General features: G+C 32.0%; 2 protein-coding genes across 5 annotated transcripts; both read left to right on the top strand.

Moving 5' to 3' along the window:
• Positions 1–6,730: 6,730 nt before the first annotated feature.
• Positions 6,731–9,454, top strand: LOC133688185 (pentatricopeptide repeat-containing protein At5g13270, chloroplastic-like). The gene has a single exon (XM_062107587.1). The coding sequence runs from the start codon at positions 6,832–6,834 to the stop codon at positions 9,235–9,237; it is 2,406 nt and encodes an 801-aa protein (XP_061963571.1). The 5' UTR covers positions 6,731–6,831; the 3' UTR covers positions 9,238–9,454.
• A 4,745-nt stretch (positions 9,455–14,199) lies between these two features.
• Positions 14,200–19,140, top strand: LOC133688193 (protein NEOXANTHIN-DEFICIENT 1-like). Of its 4 annotated transcripts, none has more exons than XM_062107605.1 (11): positions 14,200–14,514; positions 15,009–15,146; positions 15,265–15,348; positions 15,449–15,512; positions 15,637–15,683; positions 16,200–16,278; positions 16,681–16,719; positions 17,169–17,337; positions 18,061–18,124; positions 18,213–18,269; positions 18,613–19,140. In XM_062107605.1, the coding sequence occupies exons 2-11, from the start codon at positions 15,082–15,084 to the stop codon at positions 18,863–18,865; spliced, it is 921 nt and encodes a 306-aa protein (XP_061963589.1). In that variant the 5' UTR covers positions 14,200–14,514; positions 15,009–15,081; the 3' UTR covers positions 18,866–19,140. The 4 variants fall into 4 exon arrangements, with proteins under 4 accessions (XP_061963589.1, XP_061963582.1, XP_061963597.1 ...); XM_062107598.1 differs by having other exon boundaries at positions 14,201–14,514; positions 15,026–15,146; XM_062107613.1 differs by having other exon boundaries at positions 14,205–14,514; positions 15,026–15,146; positions 16,224–16,278.
• Positions 19,141–19,852: the final 712 nt, after the last annotated feature.

Below are 19,852 nucleotides of genomic sequence, written 5' to 3' on the forward strand. Positions count from 1 at the left end.
TATTCTCTCTACTTGCTTATCATTTATGCCCATCTCTTACCTACTACTGGCTAGATTCGTTGCTTCATGCAACAAGGGTTGGGCTTTATATATATATATATCCAGTATTTCTGTAACTCAGAAGCGCAAAAAGACCGTGTGTCTAAGCATTCTAAGCTAATACAAATAAATAAATAAAAAATCCAAGCTCGGTGTTGTCGAACCAGTGTTCAAATTGATTTCTCGGATAAAAAAACAAAAAAAACTAATTACATGGTTTGAGATTCCATATGATGGTTCGATGCAAAAAAAAAAAAAAAAAATCCAAGCTCGGTGTATTCGAACCAGTGTTCAAATTGATTTCTCGGATTAAAAAACCAATTACATGGTTTGAGATCGCATATGATGGTTTGTTGCAATGATTTCCCTCGGGCTTAATTTATGTTTCCAAAGAAAGTTAGCGGTTGCTTGACTATCGAGAAAGCAAATAGCTCCCATCAATTTCTCTCACAAAAATGTAATTGCCACCAAAATGGATGGCCCGCTTCAGTCATTAAAAAAGAGGACATTTTACTGAGAGATTGGAAAGCTCGAAGTTGTATTGGGGTGATCGTTAAGTTGGCACCATGCCAAAACGTAAAGGGAAGAAATTAGATATAGCCAAAGCATAGTTTAACTGATAGGCGATATTACTTGTCTCTGAAAGAGGAAGTTCGTTTTCTCTCTTTAAATCTTTACACAAACGAGAACTTAACTCTAGAAATTTAATACTTCAAATAAATTGGGGGAGCGTGCACGAATAACTGGATCTGAGTGCAGGGAAGAAATTAATTTCTACTGAATTCAATGAACGCTCTCAAATTATTGCACCTCAAAACATAATCAAAACAGCCAAGAAATCATCGACTTTATACTTGCAATGGTGAAGGAGAGCCATTACCAAAACCTGCAGTCTGGTATTAACTCCAGCAGATCACCGTTCTCAAAAAGGGATTGTTGAAAGGCCTTCACACAACTTTCAGCTTCACTATCATTTACTATCAAAGAGATCTTCAACTGACAATACAAAGAAAATATTTTTTACAAGCAGAGTTCGACGCATAAATGCTGAACAAAGTGTTCAGTTGAAAGACCTTGGATGCCCATTGTGTGATCATCTGCATATCGACTGCATTTGTTCTTAGAACAAGAAAAGCATGCCATAAGAAGCAAATAACATGACGTGTCCACGAAAAAAAGAAGATTTATTATGCAAAAGGACTTGAACCATATAATCCAAGCGACTCATAAAAGCAACATTTGAAATGTCTCTTTGTATAAAAGAACACCGTTTAGTATCAAGGGCAAGGGTTAAAACTCTCCATCTTTATATATATATATATATATATATATATATATATATATATATATATATATATATATAACAGAACATGTTGTTGACTTTCTTTCTGCCATAGATTTGGTAAACTCCTAGCCAGCGGACAAGCTTGAGATTTACAACGGCAACTTTTTCAAGCTCTTCCACTACATTGCCAAGTTCATGCTCAAATAAGACAATTCTGATATGGTTTCTGTGCCAAAGCAGTCAGCAAGATTGAAAAGATAAATAAAGGACTTGAACCATATAATCCTAGCGACTCATAAAAGCAACATTTGGAATCTCTCTTTGTATAAAAGAACACCGTTTAGTATCAAGGGCAAGGGTTAAAACTCTCCATCTTTATATATATATATATATATATATATGACAGAACATGTTGTTGACTTTCTTTCTGCCATAGATTTGGTAAACTCCTAGCCAGCGGACAAGCTTGAGATTTACAACGGCAACTTTTTCAAGCTCTTCCACTACATTGCCAAGTTCATGCTCAAATAAGACAATTCTGATATGGTTTCTGTGCCAAAGCAGTCAGCAAGATTGAAAAGATAAATAAAGGACTTGAACCATATAATCCTAGCGACTCATAAAAGCAACATTTGGAATCTCTCTTTGTATAAAAGAACACCGTTTAGTATCAAGGGCAAGGGTTAAAACTCTCCATCTTTATATATATATATATATATATATATATATATATATATATATATATATATGTATAACAGAACATGTTGTTGACTTTCTTTCTGCCATAGATTTGGTAAACTCCTAGCCAGCGGACAAGCTTGAGATTTACAACGGCAACTTTTTCAAGCTCTTCCACTACATTGCCAAGTTCATGCTCAAATAAGACAATTCTGATATGGCTTCTGTGCCAAAGCAGTCAGCAAGATTGAAAAGATAAATATACTTTTTCTTGGGAGGAAGAAAGAAGTGCAGGGGGCAAGAGATTATGTCCCGTGTCAGAGAAAGAATTAGGTTTGTTTAATAACGTGGTTAATGTGTTATTAAAAGTGATATTTTAGGTTAAAACTTTATTCGAATTTAATCCTTAACAAAATATTAATAAAACTAAATAAATTATAAATTAATATCAATTAATTTTAATCTTTAATTGACATGTTTGGATGAAACCGAAAACTCTTTAAAAGCTTCTATCTCACAAGGGAAAAAAAAACACTATTTTGGTGTTTATAAAGTAAGAAGTTGTAAGGTTAAAATTAAATTTAAAAAACATCCAAGCTTTTAAATGGAAGAGATCCTGATAAAAGTTAGCATTGAACTTAAAACCACATGTGTAGGCCAAATTTGACCGAGCTTTGAGCTTGAGTTTGAGCTCATTGTAAAATATTTTTTGGATCATAAAAGATTATTTTTTGCCAACTAAGCTCTATGAAGAATTATTTCTTCCAACCCAGTCCATTATTTAGTCCAGTCCAAGAAAGTTAGAATCTGATAAGTTTTTTCAAAACTTTTTTGAGTTTACATGAACAAATTTTTGAGCTCAAAAGTCATATGATTTAAATAAAAAAAAATTCATGTTTAATTATGGTTTATTGTGGGTAATCAAAGTTGTTAGTGAGAGAAATCCATCAACCTTTGGTTCCTAAAATTCTCTTTAAAAAAGGGCTGAAGAAGAGTATTTTTGGGTTGAATAATTCTGTATTATTTTGACAGAATTTAACATTATTCTTCATTTTATTTTCCAGCATTGTTTTATGGTTTTAAACCTTTTTTTTCCTCTCAAAATATATCATAATCTAGAGCTTGAATTCAGTCTTTACAGAGAAATCATTGAGTAATATTTCACTAGTTCGTTGGACTTTTTGGGAGTCCACTTAAATAAAATAGTGTTGTTGGAATCTTAGGTGACTTATTGAAGAAAGTCTTATTACACGTGCACTAACCTATCTTGACAAGGCTCCAAGTCAGGTCTGGTTTTGAGTTCATTGTAAAATATATTTTTGGACCACAAAAGATTATTTTTTGCTAACTAAAATGCTTGGTCTATGAAGAATTATTTCTTCTAGCTTGGCCCACTGTTTTGTTCAGTCCATAAATATGAATGTTAGAATCTGATCTAGTTTTCAACTACTCTTTCAAGGTTACATGAACAAAATTTTCAGCTCAAAAGTCATATAATTTAAATAAAAAAATGTTCATGTTTAATTCTAGTTTATTGTGGGTAATCAAAGTTGTTAATGGAGGAAATCCATCAACCTTTGATTCCTAAAATTCTCTTTAAAAAAGGGCTAAAGAAGAGTGTTTTGGGGTTGATTAACTCTGTATTGTTTTGATAGAATTTGACACTCTTCTTTACCTTATTTCCAACATTGTTTTCTAGTTTCAAACCTTTATTTTCCCTCTCAAAATATATCATAATCTAGAACTTGGATTCAAACCTTGTAGAGGAATCATCAGGTAATATTTTATTGGTTCATTGGATCTTGTTTAGGAGTGCACCTAAACACGGTAGTATTGTTGGAATCTTGGGATGAAAGAATTATTTCTTCTAGCCTAACACATTTTTTGTCCAATCCATGAATGTTAGAATCTAATCAGTTTTTCCATAACTCTTTTAAGGTTACATGAACATATTTTTCAGCTCAAAAGTCACATAATTTAAATAAAAAAATATTAATGTTTAATTCTAATTTATTGTGGGTAATCAAAGTTGTTAGCAGGGGAAATTCATCAACCTTAGGTTCCTAAAATTCTCTTTAAAAAAGGGTTGAAAAGGAGTGTTTTGGGGTTGATTAATTTTGTATTATTTAGACAGAATTAGATACTATTCTTTACCTTATTTTTCATCATTGTTTTCTAGTTTTAATCCTTTATTTTTCCTCTTAAAATATATCTTAATCTAGAGCTTGAGTTCAATCATTGTAGAGGAATCATTGAATAATATTTCATTGGTTCGTTGGATCTTTTTTATGCATCTAAATAAAGTGGTGTTGTTGGAATCTTAGGTTACTTATTGAAGAAAGTCTTATTGCACGCACGCTGGCCTATCTTGACAGGGCTCCAAGTCGGGTATGGTTTTGGGTTCATTGTAAAATATTTTTTTAGGCCACAAAAGATTATTTTTTGCTAACTAAAATTCTTGGTCTATGAAGAATTATTTCTTCTAGCACAGTGCACTGTTTTGTCGAGTCCATGAATGTTAGAATCTGATCAGTTTTTCCACAACTCTTTCAAGGTTACATGAATAAATTTTTCAGCTTAAAAGTCACATGATTTAAATAAAAAAAATATATTCATGTTTAATTCTGGTTTATTATGGGTAATCAAAGTTGTTAGCGGGGGAAATTCATTAACCTTTGGTTCCTAAAATTCTCTTTAAAAAGGGGTTGAGGAAAAGTGTTTTGAGGTTGATTAATTTTGTATTGTTTTGACAGAATTTGACACTCCTTTTCACCTTATTTTCCAACATTGTTTTCTAGTTTTAAACCTTTATTTTTCCTCTCAAAATATATCTTAATCTAGAACTTGGTTTCAGTCCTTGTAAATGAATTATTGGGTAATATTTTATTGGTTCATTAGATCTTATTAAAGAGTACACCTAAACACGGTGGTATTGTTGGAATCTTGGATTGGGCTAGTAGAATTATTTCTTCTAGCTTGACCCACTGTTTTATCCTGTCTATAAATATAAGAATCTAATTAGTTTTTCCACAACTCTTTCATGGTTACATAAACAAATTTTTCAGCTTAAAAATCACATGATTTAAATAAAAAAAATTCATTTCTGGTTTATTGTGGGTAATCAAAATTGTTAAGAGGGAAGTCAATCAACCTTTGGTTCATAAAATTCTCTTTAAAAATGGCCGAATATGAGTGTTCTGTGGTTGATTAATTCTGCATTATTTTGACAGAGTTTGACACTCTTCTTCACCTTATTTTCCAGCATTGTTTTCTAGTTTTATACCTTTTTTTCCCTCTCAAAATATATCATAATCCAAAGCTTGGGTTCAGTTCTTATAAAGGAATCATTGAGTAATATTTTATTGGTTCATTGGACTTTGTTTAGGAATGCACCTAAATAAAGTGTTGTTGTTAAAATCTTTGGTTTTTTATTGAAAAAAATCTTATTACATACGCACCGACTTATCCTGACAAGGTTCCAAGTAGGGTTTGGGTTTGGTTTTGGGTTCATTGTAAAATATATTTTTTTTGCCATAAAAGATTATTTTTGCTAACTAAATGCTTGTTTTGTGAAGAATTATTTCTTCTAGCCTAACCTACTGTTTTGTCTAGTCCATGAATGTTAGAATCTGATCATTTTTTCCAGTACTCTTGCAAGGTTACATGAACAGTTTTTTAGCTCAAAAGTTACATGATTTAAATAAAAAAAATGTTCATGTTTTATTCTAGTTTATTGTGGGTAATCAAAGTTTTTAGCGAAGGAAATTCATCAACCTTTAGTTCCTAAAATTCTCTTTAAAAAGAGGTTGAAAAGAAGTGTTTTGGGGTTGATTAATTTTGTATTGTTTATATAGAATTTGACGATCTTCTTCACCTTATTTTCTATCATTGTTTTCTAGTTTTAAACCTTTATTTTTCCTCTCAAAATATATCCTAATCTTGAGCTTCAGTTCAATCATTGTAGAGGAATCATTGAATAATATTTAATTGGTTCGTTGGACCACTTAAAAAAAATGATGGTGTTGAAATCTTAGGAGACTAATTGAAAAAAGTATTATTATACTAAGTGAAGAGCAATAAAGTTTTAAGGATAAATTATTAATCCTCAATGACAACAACGCTTGATCATTTTATAAATTGCTTCAATAAGTAAGTATTATTTTTATTCTTATTTAATTTTATATATTGATATCGTGGAGAGATGGAGTATGAGTTTGGTGAGTATTTTTATATTTCAATTAAAAATGTAAAAACAAAAATAAAATCATGATTTTATCCAATTTTACCGAGTCAAAACAATTTTAATTTAATTTAAATAGTTTTTGAGTTTTTACATTGATTTTATTACTTTAAAAATATATTAATTCGTAAAATTATATAATTTCATAATTTCACTCATAGTTTTAATAGCATTGAAAAATTTTACTTTTAAAAACCTTATTAAATAAAAAAATATGACATATGAGAATCAAGCTATAATACTATAGTGTTTAGTATTATAGTAGTGGTTGTATTTTAAAGTTTTTTTTAATGTATTAAAATAAAATTTATTTTTATTTTATAAAATTTATTTTTTATATTAACACATAAAAAACAATCCAAAAGCATTACAAAATATTAATTTTAAAAAAATAATTTTTTTAAAAAATAATTTTTTCAAAACAAATTACAAAATTCAGCGTTTAAAAAGAAAATCAGCGCGTGAGCAACCTTGTCGTTCATTGCATTGTTATTGCACTTGCGCAGCCACAAGCTATAGCCGTTCTGTTTTACTCCGTCTAACACATCTTCTGCAGAGGAAGAGAAGGGGAAGAGGATGTGTTGTTTGCATGCAAAGACAACCTGCCTGGCTGTTAGCACTGAACAAGAGTTCGTCGCATAATTATATTGTAAAAAAATTCGAAATTCCTGCAAATTCCCTGTATTCAATGAATGCCCACTACTGTTTTGCTGTGTCCTCTCTCAATCCATCGCCAGTAATAATAGCTCATGACAAGATTCCACAATCCATAAAAGCTGCAGCAAACTTTTCTCAAATACCTTCATGGGTCTCATTAAAATCAACTCCTTCTTCACTCCAAACCCAAGAAAATATTAACAAAGCCCAAATTGAGAGTATCCACTTGATTTCTCTATCTAAACAAGGGAAGCTCAAGGAAGCTCGTGAATTTCTCAAACAAATGGAGGACGCTGGTATTTCTGTTAGCCCTCGTTCTTATAAATGCTTGTTTGAAGCGTGTGGAAAGATTAAATCTTTATTGGATGGGAGATTGTTTCATGAACAAATGCAAAGAACAGTGAAAAACCCACCTGAGTTTCTTGAGTATTCAGTGCTAAAGATGTATTGCGAGTGTGGAAGTTTAGCTGATGCTCGTAAGGTGTTTGATGAAATGCGTGAAAGGAATTTGGTTTCTTGGAATACAATTATATCAGCTTATGCAGAAAATGGTGTTTTTGATAAAGGTTTTTGCATGTTTTCGAATATGCTTGAATTGGAAACTAAACCGAATGGGTCCACTTATATTGGGTGTCTACGGTCCTTGTTAAATCCTTCCGGTTTAGAGATTGGTAAACAGATACATTCTCATGCCATAAGAAGTGGGTTAGGCAGTAATGCTTCAGTTAACACAGCAATCAGCAATATGTACGTGAAATGTGGTTGGTTAGAGGGAGCCGAGCTTGTTTTTGAGAAAATGAGTGAAAAGAATGCAGTAGCTTGGACTGGAATAATGGTGGGGTACACTCAAGCTGAGAGGCAAATGGATGCTTTGGCTTTGTTTGCCAAGATGGTCAATGAAGGTGTTGAATTGGATGAGTATGTATTCTCAATTGTTCTCAAAGCATGTGCTGGTTTAGAGGAGTTGAATTTTGGGAGGCAAATTCATGGTTATATTGTTAAACTTGGGTTGGAATCTGAAGTTTCTGTGGGAACTCCGCTTGTGGACTTTTATGTTAAATGTTCAAATTTGGAATCTGCGACTAAAGCTTTTGAATGGATCAGTGATCCAAATGATGTTTCTTGGAGTGCTTTGATAACAGGTTATTGCCAAATGGGTGAATTTGAGGAAGCTCTCAAAACTTTTGAATCATTGAGGACCAGAAGTGTGGATATAAATTCGTTCACATATACAAGCATTTTCCAAGCATGCTCTGCACTTGCAGATTTCAACAGTGGTGCCCAAGCTCATGCAGATGCAATAAAAAGCAGTCTGGTTGCATATCAACATGGAGAGAGTGCAATGATTACCATGTATTCAAGATGTGGCAGATTAGATTATGCCACTCGAGTCTTTGAATCAATAGATGACCCTGATGCAGTGGCTTGGACTGCTATAATTGCTGGTTATGCTTATCAGGGTAATGCTCCTGAAGCTCTAAAGCTTTTCAGAAGGATGCAGGATTGTGGTGTGAGACCAAATGCAGTTACATTTATTGCAGTTTTAACTGCTTGTAGTCATTCGGGTTTGGTCATAGAGGGCAGACAGTATTTGGAGTCGATGAGTAGCAATTATGGGGTTGCCGCAACTATTGATCATTATGATTGCATGGTTGATATATATTCCCGAGCTGGTTTTCTGCAGGAAGCACTTGAACTAATAAGGAGTATGCCATTTTCACCAGATGCAATGAGTTGGAAATGTTTGCTGGGTGGATGCTGGACCTATAGGAATCTTGAGATTGGGGAACTTGCAGCTGAAAACCTCTTGCAGCTGGACCCAGAGGATACTGCAGGTTATATTCTCATGTTTAATCTGTATGCTTCATTTGGGAAATGGAAAGAAGCAGCTAATGTTAGAAAGATGATGGCAGAAAGAAATTTGAGGAAGGAGCTTAGCTGCAGCTGGATTACTGTCAAGGGTAAAGTGCACCGGTTTATAGTAGGTGATAAGCACCACCCTCAGACCGAAGAGATCTATTCAAAGTTGGAAGCATTGAATGATTCTGTTATAAAAGAAGAAACTGGCCTTTTAACAGAAGAAGATGTATCAAATAGTTTGCCAGAGAGGAAAGAACAGCTTCTTGTCCATAGTGAGAGACTTGCATTGGCATTTGGGCTCATATCTACACCAAGTAGTGCTCCTGTTGTTGTTTTCAAGAACCTCAGGGCTTGCAAGGACTGCCATGATTTTGGCAAACAGGTATCCTTGATCACTGGACGTGAAATCGTTGTTAGAGATTCTTTCAGATTCCATCACTTCAAGTTAGGGGAATGCTCTTGCAATGACTATTGGTGACCCGTGAGCCGTGACCCTACACAGCATGCATCACAACAGATTCAATGGTCTCATAAATCAAGCCTGACTGGTAACAGTTCCTAACAATAGCCCCGAGAACAATATGGATCATGGAAACTGAATATCTGACAGTATAATGTCATGGAGACTTTGTAAGTGGGACAGAGTTGTATTCTCTCTACTGTTGACATGGATGCACGCGTGACATGGTTGACAAGATCTTTTACCACGTGAATATTGGAGTTTTTTTATAAAAAAAACAGCGGTCCGAGTTTTTTCTTTTTTTATTTTTGTGTGCAAACTAGCATAATTACAAAGAGAAATAACAAAGTTTGAGCAATTACGCCACTGTAACTAGCGCAACTAATACAAATTTAATAAGTTGCGCTACTTTTAATAACTCAATCTATTAAATTTTTTTATAGTGTCTTTTGTAATTTTATCACAGCTTAATAAAAATTAAGAAAAATAACGCATGATAGAAAAATAGCATTGGAGTTCTTTTAAAATTTATATCTCTTTCAAATTAATTAACATGTACAAAAAAAACCTAAAATTTTATTAAGATTTAATGAACAAGAAATGAAATTTAAGATTCAATGGCACGATAGAGAAGCTGTTGTGGCATAATAGAGAAAGAGAGAAGAAAAAAAAGTCATCAGGGATATATATAGGCTCTGTTTTCAATATATCCAGTATTGTTAGAAAGATATCAACGAGATAATTCTAATCAAACTTTGAAAGATTATCAAACGATGTCGTAATTGGTTAGCGATTTTATTTAGGATTAATTTATGGTTAATTAGGATCTTATTTGATGGTTTTTTAAGGTATAGTTAGAATCCTCTCATAGAAGTTTTTCTAACGATATCGAATATATCAAAAACAGATCTTTAATGTGTTTTTGGTAACCTATTTTTTCTTTCTCATTTAATTTTTTTGTCACCTTATTTTCTTAGTCATTTGATCTTGAACTTTATCTTTTGGCTATTAGATTTTCAGAATTAATATTCAATGGGAATAACGGTTGTGTATAAAATTTTAAATTTACAAATATAGTTGTGTTTAAACTGTGTTATTTTACAAATATTTTTTCAACTCATGTCATTCTTTTAAAAAAATTTCTCCAAGTATGTTATTTTTCAAAAAAAAATCCAATTTATTTATTGGCTACCAATTATCTAAACTAAATTATTTCTTGCAAGTGCATGATTAACCAATCATGGCATGACAGTAGTTTATACAAGGTCATCAGCTTGCAAATGATGATAGGTACTATTATTACATGGTGGGGTTAAAGTACGAATGTCTAAAGGCGAGGCTTTGTGAGCTGCCACGTTTGAGGGTATCTAATGCAGGTAAAGCTGCAAATCTGAAGGATTTTCTCTCTCAGGAAAGGGGCTCACGCTTTAAAACCCCATGATGATTTTATTTAGCATTGTGGGGACATCAGGCCTCCACAAGCACCCAAATAGAAGATTATCTCATGCGTGATTGTGCTTTTTTGGGTTCCATGCCACCTTGTGATGCTGTTGATAGGAAACTTCCTTACGGTTGCTTTTGCAACTTGATTGATTATTTATAATCAAATTGGGTAAAAAGTGGTAAGAGATATAGTTATTTATTCCTCCTCTCTAAATATATATTTAGTATTGTGGTTTAGACGAGTTTTAAATTAAATTGCATTTGAGTTGAAATTTATGCTTTTGAATAATTTTTAATGATAATGCTATTGTTGAATAGGTTAACATGATGTAAAAAACCAGAAAAAACATTAATTTTTAATCTAAAAAAAAACATATTGAAAATTGTCTATACCGCAATGCCAACAAAACAATCATATCATCTATCTAAAAAGACATAATTTTTATCATTTCAGAGTCCATTTGTTTTTACATTTGAAATTACATTTGGATATGTTTCAAAAACATATTTGACATGAAAAGATATTAAATTAGTGTTTTCTAGTATTTTCCGATAATTTTGATGTTTTTGTATTAAAAAAATATAAAAAAAATTATTTTAATATATTTTTAAAATAAAATATTATGCACCACAATACAAAACACGCACTTTAATCTTACATGTATGATGGTAGTTATTTTTTTTGCATTTACAAGTTCCGTTTATGGCTAAATTATAAAATAGAAATTCAAACAAAAAATCATTGAGAATTTTTTACCAACTTTCGCAACATAGAAAAATTAAAATTTTATCCCAATCGGGTCTTAAGTAGCTCATTTGCAAAATTAACATGTAATTAAAATATTTTAATTGACAGTTGCCGAGTAAAGATTGCTTCGCAACAACAATATTACTAAACTTAATAGAATAATAACAGAATCAGTGCGCGCACGGGGCAAGTACAACCATGACGAAACCTCAGTAATTTGAGGTTGGTACGTGAAATGGCGTTTTGGTATAATAGCAATTCACTAGTGATTTTTTGATATCTATATATTATTTATTATCTATCATGAAATTTTTTTTAAATGCAATTCAATTTTGAATATTCACTGTATAAATATTATTTATTATTTAATAAAAAATATATAAAATAAATAATAATGAAATAAAAAAATAAAAACTACAATGAAAAAAAAAACATTCGAGAAATTGTAATTAAATGACTAAATTGAAAAAAAAATTCTATAAAAAAATAAGAATGAAATAAAAAAATAAAAAAATAAAAAGAAAATATAAAAAATACTAAAACACTCTCGTAAACTTGTTAATTACAAAAATATCTATGTGAAAAATACCAAAATATCTTCCAAGATAAAGCTTTTTTTTTTTTTTTATCTTTTCTAAGATTAAAAGCTAGGTTTTCACCGTATATGGATGGTGGAAAAAACATAAACACCATTGGTCAGGAGTTCAACAAATTTTTTATTTCAGGAGTAAAAAAGTAGTTTTACTATCAAGAAGTTTATGAAAAGTCAAGAAAGCTCCCAATCAACCGTTATAAATTTTGTTGATTCTGTAGATGAAAGAGTATTTTACTGTATAAAAAAATAAAAAAGACATGCACCCTAAATAATTTTTTAATGACTAATGAGCTAGTAAAGAAGATTAATAAACCTCCAATTTCAAGGCTTAAGTTTTTCACACTTAAGAATAAAAAAATAATTTTATTATACTAATTCATAATAAATTATGTGTAGAGCTATCGTGGAACTCTCATGCCTGTTAACTTTTCTTTTAATAAAGTATGGGCAATACTAAATTTTTTTTTCCCACTAGAAACAGGCTATTATAAAGGTGTACATTCAAATAGAGTTTGATTTATTTTAATTAAAAAAATATAATATTAATTGATTAAGAAATGGCTGGCTTAATTGAAAAATAAAAGTATTTTATCGAGTATGTATATTTACGTCCAACAATTCGTAAAGCTTCTAAATGTTACATGGCTGTGATTAACAAAACAATTAAAAGAGATGGGTCGGTTTCACCGTCCAAACCAACTATTTTATTTTTATTTTATTTTTTCCCTTTTCAATTTAACTCCTCTGTAACCTAATTAAATAAAATCTTACTTGAAATTATGGATAAAATACCAGATTAAAAGATAAAAAACTAGAAAGTAAAGCATGAAGAAAAGATATATAGCTTATTAAAAATTAACAATAATTTTTGTTTTGATTTTAAAGTTTATTTTATTTATTTTTACATCATGAGATAGAAAGATGAGAGATAAACTTGTTCGAAAATAGCAAAGAAAGAAAAATGTTTGTTTCTTCACTTTTTGGTGATGAAACTTGTAATTTTTTGTGTTAATAAGTTTTATTTGATAAGAAAAGTTTAATGGTAGTTATTTTGAATTTTTATATTAAATAAAAAACAAATCAAGGTGGAGAGAAAAACATTTCTTGATTTGATTTTGTTTTTTGAAATCTCTTTTGTGTTTCTTGGGTAGTTAAATTGATTTTTATATGTTGTAAGGGTGTTTATTAGATACTTCTGTGTCACAACAAGTGGAATTCAAATTTTTTAGCCAAAAAACCATAGCAATAATAGATTATTTGTCGTTTATCTTAATTAGATAACAAATTATTTATACCTTGAAAAAAAAAAACAAGGCCCTAATGCACCAGCCTAGGTGTTCTAGACAACCTAAACCAATCCGCGTGTCTAGATTTTTTTTTTATCTTTTAAATTTTTCATTTTAATTTCATCATTTTACCATTTTTTTATTATTATATAATTAATTAAAATATAGTTTAAAATAATTAAATTATTAAACTTAGTGGAGTTCATTACAGAGTTATAGGTTTAGTGAGTTAAGCTGTGAAACCTGAGTCAATCTAATATGTTATCATTTTAATTTTTTAAAAAACAAAATGCCATATTAAATTTATTTTTTTAAAAGTATTTGATTTATTTTGAATTAAATTTTATAATATATTTTGATTTAATTCCCGTATGATTGATTTGTTATCATGATTAATTGATCCAATTTATGAATTTGCAGGTTAAACTGAATTAATTTAGGTTAATTAAATATATTATCATTTCAATATTTTTATTTAATATCATCTTAATTATTATTTTTTAAATCCAAACTATGATATTACATGTTCAAGTTGCCTTTATTACATGTTCAATTCATGTATGATTGATTTGTTATCATAATTAATTGATCCAATTTATGAATTTGCAGGTTAAACTGAATTAATTTAGGTTAATTAAATAAATTATCATTTCAATATTTTTATTTAATATCATCTTAATTATTATTTTTTAAATCCAAACTATGATATTACATGTTCAAGTTGCCTTTATACCTAGATACTTGGAGTGTTTTTTTTTTTTTTTGTCATATGAATTTTTTTTATGTCCATTTTTTTATTTTTATCCAACTCGCATCGTAGCATTATCATTAACCTAATTTAGTTACAAAGAAGGAAATGGTGAGACATGAACCCACGTGGTTGCGTCACTATACGGTGTAAGCAAAGAGAGAAACAGAGTTATTGGATCAAGAAAAGAAGCAAACCAGCATTACAAGTGGTTTGAGTTAAAACAGCGACAGGCCATGGAGTTGGTTAAACTCTGTTGGCGCCAAAAAATGCTCATTATTAATGAATGGATAAGATCCGATCCACTTCTTCTGCTACTGCTGATTGCTTACCTCATACCCTCTCTTTCTCTCCTTAAAGTCTGTGAGACTCACACTCTCACACACAAACTGCACTGAAATCCCTACCTGTAAGCTGGACTCTCCCCGTGTCTCTGTTTTCTTCACTCCACACCTCATCAAGTAATTAAGGGAAGGTGGGTTTTACTTATTCTGTGTTTCTTCAGTCTCTTCACTTTCTTTTTTTAGTATGTAATTTTGTTTATATGATTTCAGCTTTTTTAGTTACATGCAGTATCTCTGCATGTTCGTTTACTGAATTGCTAATGTTTTTGAATTAATTTCGTGAATTGTCATAAAATATGGAGGATTATGAAAAACAAAGGCCGTTTAAGCAAGGTGGAAAGATTTAGCTGCTTGAGTACGCTCATTGAGGTCTATTTAAAGCCAAGTATCTTTAATTGACCAGAACTTGAATTTAATTTCTTCGAGTTGCACTAAGGAAATAAGTACGTTCTCTGTTTAACATTTGGACAGTTTACATGTCTGTGCCTGCCATGTATGTAAAGATTTATCTTCTATAATTGTATACTGTACATGACACTCAGGGCAATGCAGTCCTATTTTAGCTCAGATTTTTTTTTAATGGTTTTTAGAATTTCATTTCAATCAAATAAAAGAATTTCCCTAGCCATATTTTTCGTGCAGTTCAATTCGATCATTGGCATCTCCAAATCTTGGTTGCTTTGAGCGTATCTGAAGTCATGGCAGCTGCACAAACAAAATGTTCCTTAGGGTATGGCAAGCCTCCTTGGATATTTAAAGGCAGGCAAGAATCCTACAAGTCTTAATTTAGTGTTTGTTTGGTCTATTCTGTGATGATGACTGGTATGATTAACATCATTCCCATTCATGAATGTTGTTTGATGATATGATTTCCATTTCAGAGCCTTGTACCAACTTCACCTTGTTAAATCCAAAATTGCCCAAGCATCCATTCCGAAAGAGTTCAGATTAGTTGAAGCATTTGGGTAATGTTTATTTTTTGCAACTGTTGTTTGAACTTTGAAGGGACAGGGGTGGGGTTCAGGATTCCAATTTTTACTGTTAACTCACATTTCTGCACTGCAGATACACCCTTGGAGGGTTTTTTCTAGCTAGCTATGAAGACAGTCCAGCTGGGGTTTTTGATGAGGTTCTATGGCATGACTTAATGAGCTAAAAAAGAAAAGAAGTAGGCATTTAGTTGATTCGTTGTGCACTATCAGAAATGACAGAAAAATTTCCCTTTTCTTTTCCCTTTTTTCCCTTTTCTGCAGCTTGTGGTGATTGCGGGAATTGTGTGGAACCCCCCAACATCTTGTGCGTAAGTTTAACGACCTATCTATTCTTGTTTATAATGATGAATTGTATATGACTGTGGACAAGGAATCTTTTTTACTAGAAAAAAAGTAGCAAGTCCCAGAGCTGATGAAACTTGATTTGGGTCTTTCCATCTCAATTCCATAGAGGCAATCATATCAACTTTTTAAGCTATATTGGGCCAGTCAACTTTGAAACATGCATTTCCCTTCTAGTGCATTAACAATATTATTAGAGGAATCAACTAAAGGCCTCACAATTGTTTTATATTTTTTCTTCAAGTGGCCTAAGCAACTGGTCAGGCTGCTGTGCTTTGATGTTCAGTAGCAGTCTAATATAACAAAAGCAGAGACATGTTTTTCAACCTGTACTGAACCACCTGGCTTTCGACACAGTGAGCCTAAAGAATATTCAAGATGTTAGCAGTTTGCTCCCCCCCCCCCCCCCCCCCCCCTTTCTAGGATAGTCTGAAGTCTTTATATCTTGGAAGCTATCACCGCAATTTGAATCCTTTTAGCAGACTTTTGCTTTCTTGTTTCGACAGATGGGCAGCCAGGGTGCTTGTCAACAGTGGCGATGCTTGTGATCATGGACGAAAGGTGGGAGGTCAACAAATTTTTTGTGCAGTTCTGAATTTTAACTTTTAATATAAATGAGTTCCATCAAGGTGTTGCCTTATGGTTTGAATAGTTTGAAAAGGATACTGGCCTCTATTACTAGAGTGGGCTATTGACAGAGACTTTTGAAGCCAAACGAACCAAAATTATATACAGGATACACATCCAGATGCAAATTGTTCTTTCTTTCTCTTTGTTTTTGTAGAACACGTCCTAGATAAAACTTAGTGGGTTGCATACTCCTCGAAGCTATAACTGATTCAGCTCTGACGAGTTGACATTGGGACATTATGCATGATTATGATGCTTTTGTGCCCCTGAACTGGAGGCAATTGAAAGGAATTTTTTACATATTTCTGATCTTTCTTTCACGTTCTCTTGCAGGATGTAGGGCTTCCTAGTCAAGTTGCCAAGTTTTCCAAGGTGATTTTTGTTCTGTGCACATATCTTGTGCAATTAAACTTCCAATTTCAACGTAAAAAATAAAGAAAATTAGGAAAAAATTGGTCCTTGATCTAGTGAATTTTATTTCATTTTAAAAGAATCTTTCCTCGGTATGCAGAAAATTCAAAATTTTGATCATTTGATTGCTCGGTACTAATCATCCGGTGTATATGCTAGTTTATGACAGTGAACTATACTTAAAATAGCCCCCCTCTGTGATTATATTGCTTAGGATTATGCTACCCCCAATTTAGGAAAGCATTCAGTTGTTCCATAAATTATCTTCTATGATGGGTTATGGTTATACCTTCACTTAATCAAACTGATGCAAGAACGCATGGTATTGCAAATTCCATGAGAAGCTTACATCAATGTTTCAGCAAATGTGAAGCTTGTTTTATGTTTTATAACGTGCTCTTTTGAAACAGAAAATCACAGCAATTCCTAGGCAAAGAAAGAGCAAATTGAATGGCTTTCTAGACATGATTGGTTTCGGCACTGCAAGTTCGAGTACGAAGGATTGCATGGATGTTCTAGTAACTGAAACTAATGGTCCTTCCGCAACTGATATCTGCAACATCAAACTTACAACTTCTGGTGAGTATGTTACACTAATAATTGTTTCTAGCTACGACAAACATTATAATTAGCTGTTGTTAGTACAAGTTAGTTGTTTTTCAGTAAACAACCCTCTTTGCGCAAAGATCCTGTCATTTTCATGAGTTTTTCAAAACCTATTCAATTTTTCTCGTCAAGTTGAGTACTTGCTTGATCTTTGCAGTAGCATTAAGAATTTCTCTCGGTTGTGTGTTCTGCATGGATGTATCATACAAATGAGCTTGGGGGCTTCGTCTGAGCGATGCACTCTTGTCATAGGCTGGTTTGTTCTGTTCAGTCTTTCTTGCTAACTTGTTAGTTTGACCCTTCCCATAGCTAGCTTCTGCTCATATTCAGGAAAATGGGCCAGGGTTATAGAAGCCTCAAGGTTAGACAATGATTCAACTAGGAAATTAACCACTTCTTGTCCGGTAACATTATTCTCCTCACAAGTCTTTGAGTTCCTCCTGGCGCCTAGGAAATTAAGAAAAAAATAACAGCACCATTTTCCTTTTGTTGGCAGTGGTGTAATACGTATAAGAGCTTGTAGGTCCTCTTGGAAGCTTACTTGCTCCCAGAGCTTGACTAAATATGAGAGGAAAGGGAATTCACTGTCTTCGCATAACTGATATCCCATTTTCCTTTTTTGGTTTTCTTATATTTAAGTTTTGTTACCATGTTTCTGATTAATCTAATGCCTGGTTATGGACTTCTTGATGATAGTTCCTCGGGTAAAATTTGACAAATGGAAGGGGCCAGCAATCAAAATGTCACTACCAAGTTTTAGGTAAATTTTCATCTGAATTGGTGTTTAAACAATCACCATGCATTATGCGTACGGCATCTTATATTCTCTATATGTTGTGAAATTGCAGCGGACGTACAGAGTATAACCCCAATCTTTTGCAATATACTTGCAGTATTGAATGCAGGTATACCTTCATACTCTTGCAATTGTTTAACTTCTTGGATTTATTTTAGAGAGAGCACAGAAAGTACCTTAGCAGGTCCTTATCCAGTAAGAACAAAATCATGCCTGTAACCCAATTCTGTTGGATTCCAGTTGCTCTGATCACCTAAAAAGTAATGCACTCATGTTTTTTCTCAAGGTCTGGAGAACTCCAGAGCATACCGTCACATACATTCAGCTCCTATGAGTGTCTATAAAACGATCACTTCACTTCTGAAATAAATTCATAGCAAAAGTTTGTAGAGGACAACATCAGCGATTGATTTCGAATCTGACACATTTTGATTTAACGATTTTGCTGGTAGGGTACGAGCAGTGCAGGCAGCAAAAGTGTCAAGGCCATCTTCACCACCAAAGCACGACACTGAAGAGTCACAGAGCCAGCTTAAATTGAAAACTGTGGAACCCAGTAGTAGAGAACTCCTGGATGAGGGACAGAACCTGAGCATATCTGTAATGCTATCAAAACCAATACTAGCTTTGGAGCTCAGTTGTTTGAAAATGCAGGTTGAAGCACCAGTTGTAGTTTCCCAGGATTCTAAAAGCAGGTTTAACTAGAGTCGCAGATTAAGGGCATTATTTTCGTTCGAAAAATCCATTAATGCAATCAATACCAATTCTGTATTGATTTTTACATTATTATTATTATTATTTGTAAATGAGTAATAATGGTAGTTGCAAATGGTAGTTGCAAATTGTCATTACTGTAAACAGAGGCAGTCTGGCAGAGCTAGGATGTTTTCGTAACAGGCCAAGCAAATTCATGATTGTTTTTTCCAGCAATTATTACCTAATACTAAAGACATGGGGTATAACCCAAGGTGCTTCACCTCGATTTTTTTTTTTTGTTTCATTTTTGAACTTTTTTTGTTTGTTTTTTTTTTTTTTTTATCATTTACAGTCTGGCAGAGATAGGATCAGGTGCGACATGCGTGATTGGGAGATATTTTCACAAGTGAAGGGTAATATATATATATATATATATATATATATATATATATATATTCATAGCAGAAGCAAAGTTGATTGGACATATCTTACAACCTAAAAACAAATTCATCGATGTTAAAATTAAATTGCTTTACATGTCAATAAAAGAACACCGATGATTTGTTTAATTTACATGTGTTGTATCACGGTAAACATCACAACAGGGCCAAAAATATATATCTAATAATTAGAAATAACTAAAAATTCTAAAATTTAATACTAGTTCTAGAAATTAAGGTAAGGAGATAATTATGTTTAAAGACCTTTAAAATATTATTTCTTATGAAAAATTGTTTTTGATGTGTTTTTTTTATTGTTATTAATTATTCTAATATTTTTTAGTTTATTTATTTATTATTATATAAATTTTTTTCACATCGGTCCTATAAAAATAAGAGATGCATTGATTTAATTATTAAAACTTAGAATCAATCCTAAAAAAATGACGAGAAGAAGACTTTGGATATCGGTCATAAAAAAAAAGCCTTATCAAAATAATAATAAAAAGGTAAATTAAGGTAAAAAAAAAAAGCAAACTGATGCCATAAAAAAATA

The sequence above is a fragment of the Populus nigra genome, chromosome 1 (assembly GCF_951802175.1).
Source record: "Populus nigra chromosome 1, ddPopNigr1.1, whole genome shotgun sequence".
Taxonomy (NCBI): Eukaryota; Viridiplantae; Streptophyta; class Magnoliopsida; order Malpighiales; family Salicaceae; genus Populus; species Populus nigra.

What these genes read in the sequence shown, in the direction of transcription:
- LOC133688185 (XM_062107587.1), top strand. Translation starts at nt 6,832, where the DNA reads ATGCAAAGACAACCTGCCTGGCTGTTAGCACTGAACAAGAGTTCGTCG.
- LOC133688193 (XM_062107605.1), top strand. Translation starts at nt 15,082, where the DNA reads ATGGCAGCTGCACAAACAAAATGTTCCTTAGGGTATGGCAAGCCTCCT. An exon ending in CCTTGGATATTTAAAGGCAG is followed by an intron (nt 15,147 to 15,264) that starts GCAAGAATCCTA and finishes TTTCCATTTCAG; the next exon opens with AGCCTTGTACCAACTTCACC. An exon ending in CTTGTGATCATGGACGAAAG is followed by an intron (nt 16,279 to 16,680) that starts GTGGGAGGTCAA and finishes GTTCTCTTGCAG; the next exon opens with GATGTAGGGCTTCCTAGTCA.